Below are 9,531 nucleotides of genomic sequence, written 5' to 3'. Positions count from 1 at the left end.
AAAGTAAGCTATTTTATGTTCTTCTAAATCTGAATTACATTCACACTGAGCTAAACCTTAGCCACTCACTACTGATGGTCAAGGGTATCTAGAACCAGCTCCCGGGTCTCCTACCTCTGCAATACGCCAGGACAAAGTAGGCAGTACACTGAGGAACAATGATTAAGAGCTGGCTTTTAATGCCACACATTCAATGTTCAAGAAAGAAGTTTCACTGTCATTTGAAGTAAAATTTACTAATAAAGAATCCCAAGTACTAATTAAAAAAAAATGTAACCGCTGATACGCCTAAGTTGTTATGGGACAGGCACAGTCTAGCCACACTGCACCAACTCTATGAAGTGGACACTATTCCTGTCTCCACTGTGCAGATGAGAAAATGGAGCCCTGGACAGATTACCTTGTCCCAGTTGACACAGCCAGGAAGTGGCAGAACCAAGTTTTAAATCCATGAAATGTGTCTACTGGCAGGTTGATCTGCGTCACTAAGAACAACAGTTTAGCTCTCTAGACATCCTTCACCTATAGCAACCATCACACAGCACTCAGGACCAGCCTGCCACAGAACATTCAACAACTTACAGAAACCCACCCGAAGACATGTGGTCAGTAAGAATTATAATTTCAGTGCAAAAAGTGACCTGCGGTGACCCTTGGAAACCAGAAAATGAGAAGCCACTCCTTCTCCTTATGCTCGCTCCCAGTCCTGTCGCCTCACTTCCTGCTTCTCACTACGCCTGTAGGCTCTACGGATTCTGCAGACGCGGTCAAGCAGCACACACAGTGACCAGCATATCTCAGTGCGGAGTCTCAGGGTGAGCTGGGCCTCCAGATGCCAGTAAGGCTGGCGCAGAAAGCCATGCAACTTATTTCAACCCCAAGTTCTTCATCTGACAAACGGGTTTTAAGTCAGATGAATTTTAATACTGGTATGCTTTGGCACTTTCAATAAAAGAAAAAAACCTTGTGATCTGTTGTTGTTTAAAAGGTTCTTTGGGTCCCAAATCTCCACCTTAAAAATACTTGGGTCTTAATTTAAGTTGTTTATTTCTAGCTTGATTGCTTTTATGACCGATGGAATGCTGGTGGTGACTGCCATCTCCACGCAACGCCGGTTATCCTGCTGCGCTGCCAGCACGCACGTAAAAGAACCCAAAACAGCGCCCCCCTAAACCTGCAGGCTAGAGGCCCTCCCAGAATGCAGGCTCACCACTCCCACGCAGGACCGTTCAAAACAGTGCAGTCTGCTAGCCAGGCATTTTTCCTAGTGTCAAGAGGAGGACTTTCCTGGTCCAGGTGTCTGAAGGCAGCACACATTCTGGACAGAGAACCAGGACAACTACCCTGAGCTGTGATCCCTTCTCAACTGCATACTCCAGGAGCCTCTACCTTACCCTGCAAGCCTCATTTTCCTCATCAACTCAATGGACATAAAACCGCACATGGTAGGAGTTCAGAAATTTGACTTTATTTTCTCTAGTACTTTTCTTAAAAACTTGCAATTGGAAGCAACTGCTTATTTTACAACAACGGGGGAGAAAAGGCCTTATTTTATATAACTGGAAAAGCTTTCAGAACGAGCAATTCTCCCATGTGAACCTAGAAACTCAGGGACCTGTGACCCCTTGTGCTCCCAGAGAGGACCTGCTCTGGCTCCTGCAGGTGCTGCTGGTAAAAGGAATGCTGACAAAGAGGAGAGTGACTAGTCAAAGAACAGAGTAATTAGCTGCTAGCAAAACAGCAGTGGGAGTGTGCAGTGCGGAGGAGAAGGGAAAATGACAGCAGAGCATTATCTTATTTTGTTGGAAACTGTACCCAAGTGTTAATGCTTCAGTGGCTCCCTCGAAGTCAGTCTAGTGTGGGAGGGCAAGCCTCCAGTCTTCCAAAGGCACGTGTCCCACCTGCCTGGAAGGGCTGAGAGAGGGTCTCAGGTGGAAATCACAGTGAGGGCCAGAGGAGGCTGTGGCTGGGGACCCACGTCCAGGACTGACTCCTCACTCTCATCGTACTTAGTTTAATTAAGACAGGGCAGGTGTGTAGGGTGGGTTTAGAACATCTTCCCAAGTTCTACACTGTGTATTTTGGTTTCTTGAGAAACCCAATCAACCAAAAGCAAGCAGCTCATAAGACATGCAGAGTACAGGGCCTCACGCTCTGCGCCTCAGGACGCGGCCCGGGCCGCGAGGAGGCGCGCAGCACCGGGAGGGAGCGCTACCGCAGTGCTGGGCGGCCGGTGCAACCCATTTCCACTTTGGCGCTCGCCTTTTAAAGGACACAAACATCCTATTTCACCATTTACATTCTACCATCTCACAATCAAAAGACAGAGCACAGGCCCAGGAACAGGACTGGTTCTTCTGGAGAAAAACAGGATAAAATTCTTAGCAAATAATGTATTTCTTAAAATGGCAAAGAAAAAAAAAAAAAACAACCTGCACAAACCCAAAGGAGAAAAGACACATCCGATCCGATCAGATCTGTTCCATCCAGAAGCCTCCCCAGAGACAGAAAATTCAGTTTTCAACGGTGCTCCTGGCTTGGCAGAGTTAGACTTCCAGAGAGGGAGACCGAGCTGCTGAAGCCCCGGGAGCTGCGCTAGCTCCTCCGGAGCCAATTCCCAGCACATGCGCGCGGGAGAAAGCCTTGAGGTCCGGCACAGCTGGCCAAGCGGAGAGCACAGGGCTCAAAGCAGCACCGACTGCAGAACTCAGTAAAAATGAGCAATGTGAGTGTCCCGGAGTGTACAAGAAGGAAGCTGACCGTGTGAGGTGCTGAGTGTCTTCAGTGTCAACGCGTGACATCTCCTGGCTGCTGGCACAGACACCTGTCTATCTGCACAGTAACTTCACAAGCCCAGCAATGTGAATTTTAGGACTGGCCCCAGCTGGTCATTCTTCCTAGCTGCCACCGTCCCAGCCTGGAAGGGAGCTGTGTCCCGCATCACCTCCCATGGAAAGCGCTCCGGCCGCAGGTAGTCTTCCCAAGCCCCGCTCCCTTACCCACCAGGAGCCATTCTACTCGGCATGTGAACCTGCCTCCAGCACCGGGTCAGACCTACCTCCGTGGGGTGCAGTCTTCATGCGGGGGGATGATGACAACCTTCACCGTCACAGACGTCCTCAGGAGATCGATCATCTGCTCGTGGCTCAGCGTGGCCACAGCCACCTTGCAGATCTCCACCAAGCGGCTGCCCTGCCTCAGCCCTGCCTGCCAGGCATAGCCATAGGGTTCCACATCTGCTACAATGCCCTCATAGTTGACGTGGAATCCGAGCTGTCCCAGCCCATTTCTTCGCAGAGTCATTTCCACTGATTCACAACCTTTTGAAACAAACTAGACAAGGAAATCAACACTGGAGTTTAATGCCTTAAGGTATCAAGTGATGGGTGTGGAAGGAGGAAGCTGTTACAAATAGGCCTCTCCCTCAGCCAGCTGAAGAACACGCTGGTTATTTCTCCTTCACTGGTTTCTACTTATTAGGTCAGAAGGAGCATATTTATTGCATTTAAGGAGCTCATTGGTTTCCCTGAAGCAAAGAGAAAGCTATTCTGCTACTCAACTTGCCCTTGAAGTTGAGGCCGCAGGTACAGACAGCTCTGTTCAACATCACTGGACTGGCTGGGCCACAGCCCCAGTAGCCATGGCAGTGGGTTCAGCTCAGGGGCAAGTGAGTGTCCCACCCCAACACAGAAATGTTTCTGAGAAATGCTGGATAACAGAGAACTGAGATAAACACACCAAGGAGTTTCCAGAGGAGCTAATAAAATTGTATAAGCTTCAGTAACTGGACGCTAATCTGTATTGAAAACTTTATGAAAGAGAAACTGCATGTGAATGTGTGAGAGGAAAAGACTCACCTGCAACCTTTTGACAATTTCTTTGATATCCTCATTGTTAATGAAACTCTCCACGGAAACACACTCTCCTCGCTCATAGAAGATTTTAAGGCTGGCGTCAGTTGAAGTCCAGCCTATAACATCTCTGCAGGAACAATTAAAGACCACGCTCTTGGTCTCCTGTTCAATGAGGACGATGAACTCATTGGAGACCCCCAGAAGGCAGTCTATCTCCAGTGCCGTGGTGTAGTCCTTGGCCCGGACTGTCCACACGATGGCCCCCGTGCTACTAAGCTCAGCTCCTGGATATGGCTTGGACTTCTCTTTCTTCTTGGAGGCCAAAGAAATGAATGGGAACTTTCCTGAAGGGTCAATAGGGGTGTTGGTGACATTCTTTTCTGCTAGATCTTTCAGGTACTCCTGGCGAGTCCGAGTTGCCATGGCCCGGAACTTTTCTGATTTATGAGCAGCATTTTCCGCATTAATCACTTTGGCTAAGAGGAAGTCCCTGAACACATTCGACTTGGGGAACGTGACCCCTTTAGGGATGGGAGGTCCGAAGGAAGGCACATCTCTGGACCTGGTGACAGCCACACTAGGGAAACACGGAGGAAGGGAAAGAGGAACATGATCAGGTTCCAGTCTCACAACAGAAGAATGCAGGACAAAGACAGTTTAGCTCAGCAACAAAGCGCCTGCCTCGCCACACAGACCCTGCATTTGCTCCCCAACACACACTGCAAAAAGCACACAAATCCCAAACCCCGGACAAACGCACGCACAGCAGACGGCGCTGCTGCGTTCCACACAAGAAGCCTCACTCTTCTAGCCAAACAGACACATGTCTAGAAGTCTGGAGTTGGGACGATTCTTCCTTTAGCAGACAGAAGACTGACCAATCATAGCTCCGCGAAAACTACTGTGCAAGAATGCTTCATAAAAGAATAAAACTTTAAATGTTTACAGGATTAAACTAACTCTAAACCTATTTTAAATGTCTACAGATTATTTCAGGACTTTCTTCTTTATCATAATCATATAATCTTTCAGAATAAGCAAGATTCCATAAAAACACAAATGTGCCCTCCCTTGTAGCTATTATGCCTGTGAGCAGGCAGCGCGTGAGAACTGTGGAAATATGCATCACAGACGACTCAGCTGAGGATGCAGCCAAGGGGGACTGCTTGTGCACACGTGTGAGGTCTTGGGTCCAATCTCCAGTACCCCCTCCCCATAAAAGGACCAGAAATAAATGTTTAAGTAAGTATATTGTTCGTTGGCCCAGGTATGAAGCATTATGTAACTGGATTAAAAGCATAATTTTAAAATAAAAATGTGGAGTAATGGGATGACTGCGACCTTTCTAGAACAGTCACAGCGCTTCGTACCGCCCTTTTGCTTGTGGCAGTGGGGACACGCACAGGACTGTCCCACGGAGCCATCTTCCTAGCCCGCCCCCTTTAATTTGGAGACAGGGTCTTGCTAAACTGCCCAATGGAGGTTCAAACTCAGGATCTCTGCCTCAGAGCAGAGATCACAGGCACAGGCTACCAGCTTAAAATAGTACTTGTGATCTGAGCTATTCTTTTTGCCAAATTCTCTATTTTTGGCACATGGATCAAACAGTCTATTTTTGAAAAACATATTTTCCTTTTTCCATTTTTTAAAATGCAAGACTAGTGCAAGAAGGCCTACTTGCATCCTTTCCCCTGAGTGGTTAGCACCAGGACCAGGCCAAAGGCCTTTACGAACGTTAGTAATGCTCAAACGAAAAACGCAGTTTCCTTTAAGCAACAACATCAGAAGTTATGTGAAAACAGAGAAGTTTTTGGTAAAATCATGTTCCAAGATTACATGTGGTATCCCCAGCCAAGTCTGGCCAGAGATGGCTGGAAGTGGTACGAAAATACAGCAAAAATCCAACTTTCTGAGTGATTTAAGACTAAGTCAGTTAAGGGCCAGCAAGACAACTTGGTAGACTAAGGGCCTGCCTAGGCAAGCCCAGGGACCAGGGTTCAATCCCCAGCACTACATGCCATGCTGGCCCCACCCTGGAGTGCTGAGCTGGCCAGAGGGCGGGCCAGCATGGTGGCGTACGCCTGTGATCCCAGCGCTGGGGAGGCTGAAAACAGGAGGGTCACTATGAGTCTGAGCTGTGTAGTGAGACCCTGCACAAAACACAAAATATAAAACAACAACAAAAACTAAGTCAACTACGCAACTGTACTACATTTTGAGGGAGTAATGTGAAAATTTTTCCTCTGAAGTCCAGAATAAAAAGGACATAGAGATTGTACACCTTTCAAATTAAAACTGAAGAAATCTGTTTCATGTTTTAAGAAGATTCCGGTTTATTTGGTTTTTCTTTTTGAAAACTGATTATATCTTATGAAAACAGGACAAATAAAATGTAGCAATTCTAGGACATGAATTATATTCTGATGAAGGGGAAAAACTACACTGTGAGAAGATGCTGCTAACTGCTGGTTTGCATGTTTTGTTTAAAAACAACACTACTTGGTTTGCTTTTTGAGAATGATGGGGCAGCACCTCGCACTTGAGAAGAGAGTGCCCAGCACCCTATGTGCACAGGAGCTGTGGCCTAAGTACCCCAGTATTGGAAAGGCGACCACTCTTGTTCAGTGTGAATTGTCTGCTTTAAATGCTGGCAGCAGCATTAATTTTAATTCGGTTATTTTTTTTTCCCTCAAGTCAAGCAGATGTCCTAAGTGGAATCCTATAAAGATTTAGAAATATTAATATCTTTCACTTTGAATTGGCCGTGTGCTGTCATGCTAATCCCACTCAAAGCACCGTTCTTTCCCCTTAGCCAACCAGAGGAAGGTGCTGAGCATGGGGCGTGGTTCTGAGCACCATCCACTTACCCCCTAAGCTCACTGGCTTTGTGCAGGTGTTTCTATTAAGTGACAGAACTTTAGACAAACATACTCTGAAAGCTTACCAGTAATTAGAAGCCTCTAGAAGGAACTGTGGGGGAAAGAACTAGATCTTTTACATGTAATTATCAATGAGTCACCTGGGAGATAAATGATACAGACACTAAAGTCAGTCTGCACGATCAGTAACAGAACGGACAGAACGGAGGAAGAGGAGGAGGAGGAGGAGGAGGAAGAGGAGGAAGAGGAAGAGGAAGAGGAGGAAAAGGAGGAGGAGGAAGAGGAGGAGGAGGAGGAGGAGAAAGAGGAGGAGGAAGAGGAGGAAGAGGAAGAGGAGGAGGCCCTCAAGTGCTCTTTTCAAATAGTTTTATTGTGAATGCATCCAACTTTGAAGGTATTTACAAGGTTAAAAGCTCATTAACTTAGATGCCACAAATTTGGAACTCTTGATAATAAAGCCTGGTTTATGCTAAGTAGAATATTTTTCTTTTGATTAAAACAAGTCTGTCCTCCCATTTCAGTTTGCTATATATAGATACTTAAGGCATATTAATTATATGTGGTTCTTGTTATTTTTAAAAGCAAATTTCAAAGCGCCATTGCCTAGCCACACTTTTAGTTTATAATACTGTCTTAGAAATACTATATCCTTCAGAATTATTTTGTAGCCAAGCCTTATTCAGTCAACACTGTTGAGGACCAAAATATTTAGGTGACAGAATTGACAGTTGGGAAAAATGGGAAAAGTTAACAGAAAAGAATTTCAAGATGATAGTGGTCCTCAAGTTCTTCCAATAACCCATCCATCCATCTATCCATCCTTCCTTCCTTCCTTCCTTCCTTCCTTCCTTCCTTCCTTCCTTCCTTCTCTTCCTGTCTTGCTAAGGATCAAAGCCAGGGCCTTGTGCATGCCTGGCAGGCACACTACCACTGAAGTACAATGCCAACCTTTTGAAACTTCTCCTTTGAGTCAAAGTCTGTTACCCAAGCTGGCCTTGAACTTTGGACTTTTCTGCTTCAGCCTCCTGAGTAGCTGAGATTACAGATTTGGGCCACCACACCTGGCTTTGCCCTTCATCTTAAAATTCAACTCCATATTGCATACTAGCAAATAATACCTGTACTCATGTTAACCTAAAAATTCATTCTCCAAAATCTTCGAGAATGACAGAGGCCAGGAAGTTGCGCCATGCTTACCTCTGTATGAATAGCTTGTACAGATTTTTTTACTTCTCTAGGAAACAGACACAGAGAAGTGAAATGATTTGTACTGAGCTGTCAGAAAGGCAGCCTTGCACCACGAGCACAGACCCACACCACACCATTCTTTCTAAAGCAAAGTTTTCAAACATCCACCATGGGAGCCCCGTAGGGCCGGCAACAAGTGACCATTCATAGGTCTCACGACCGGACACCGCCACAGGTGGCATCTGGCTGGAGGGCGGAGAGCTGTGTAGCATTCACTGGCAACAAGACCTGGGATACGCAAAGCCAATTTCAGGTAGATACATGACAGGGATCCAGAGACATCTGAACATACGTCTTAATGGAAAAAAGAGAAGACTTAGAGACTTTAACTTTGGAAGCAAAATGAAAACAGCAATAGACAGTAATTCTCCAACCCTAAATTTAAAAGGAAGGTGACACAGAACATATCCAACTGGTACAGGGAGGACACTCCCTTCTGGAGCTGGAGCCTCGGTTAGACTGCCAGCATGGGAAACTTCCCAAGAAAGCAGAGTCTGGCAAAGGACTGAAAGGGACAGGTGCAGAACAAACCTGTGCCACTGACTGCGTCTCTGGGGAGCTCCTGGCGATCGCTGGCATTACTCATTTACCCGCGAACACGCACAGGACTCCCCTACATGCCAGGCATCAAGCTAGTGGGAAGACTCCAGTACAAGTCTGTCACAGCCTTACCCCTCCCAAACTCAGTCTGGTAGGGACTACTTCTAGTGGCTTAAGCCCTCTTCTGGGGCACTGCAGGGTGACACAGGAATGCTCCATAGGCACCTGCATCCCAGGTGGTCAGGGAATGCTCCTGGAGCAGAGCAAAAGCAGCAACTCAGCAGATGAGGGAGAGGCAGGGGTGTGTAAGGAGAGGAATCCAGCCCGGGTGCGGGCGTACAGAGGACAGGGAGTGTGTGGAGGACAGGAAGCATGGACACCCTGCAGAGCAGGGCACAGTGCTGCAAGAGCGAGCTGAAGGTGGGGAGGGGTGGGAGAGGAGCTGGTGGAAGACACTCAGGAGGCTGAGCAAGGAGCAGCCAGCCGGACCGCCCTACCGACTGGTGGCCTCCTGTAGCAGGCTCTGCCAGGAAAGCTGCACTCCTTCCCTGGTGACAACACTTAGGCTTTTGGCCTACAAAGCTCAACTGCACTGCTTAACAGGGATGCCAATCAATCACAGTTTGGTCTTTTGAAAAAAATTTTCACCACTCAACCCACTCTGGCTTTTTTTTTCCCATTTCTTCTTAGAAGAGCCCTGCAAATACATTTTTTTTAAAAGAGAAAGAAGTGGAGAGCACATTTAACATACATTTACACGTACCACACTTCCTCGTCTCCAGTGATTAGTTAACTGGATTTTAAACATGTAAAGTAACCTTCCATGACCCAGGAAGGAATCTTAAGAGCTAAGAGTCTGCAGAATTGGATCTAATTCCAGTGGATTTTGCAGAGTACCATACTAACTCTTCAACATCTATTTTAGGCCTACCTTCCTAAACATAGCTTCTAAACACAATTAACAACTGAAGACTCAAAGCAACTAATAAATGATTCCTATCCTAACTTTA

The 9,531-nt window shown here is 46.7% G+C and overlaps 1 protein-coding gene across 6 annotated transcripts in view; it reads right to left on the bottom strand.

Annotated features, from left to right (window-relative positions):
* The window catches only part of Sipa1l1 (signal induced proliferation associated 1 like 1), a 367,745-nt gene that overhangs the window by 62,177 nt on the left and 296,037 nt on the right, over nucleotides 1-9,531 (bottom strand). For all 6 annotated transcript variants that reach the window (XM_023703289.1, XM_023703287.1, XM_023703294.1 and 3 more), the window contains 2 exons: nucleotides 3,858-4,431; nucleotides 3,059-3,333 (listed from right to left, as the gene is read on the bottom strand). In XM_023703289.1, coding sequence (XP_023559057.1) covers nucleotides 3,059-3,333; nucleotides 3,858-4,431 — 849 coding nt within the window. The remainder of the gene's footprint in view (nucleotides 1-3,058; nucleotides 3,334-3,857; nucleotides 4,432-9,531) is intronic.

The sequence above is a fragment of the Octodon degus genome, unplaced genomic scaffold, assembly GCF_000260255.1.
Source record: "Octodon degus isolate 3935 unplaced genomic scaffold, OctDeg1.0 scaffold00007, whole genome shotgun sequence".
Taxonomy (NCBI): domain Eukaryota; kingdom Metazoa; phylum Chordata; class Mammalia; order Rodentia; family Octodontidae; genus Octodon; species Octodon degus.
The sequence above is the reverse complement of the archived record's forward strand: the minus strand, read 5'-3'. Positions and strand labels throughout refer to the sequence as shown.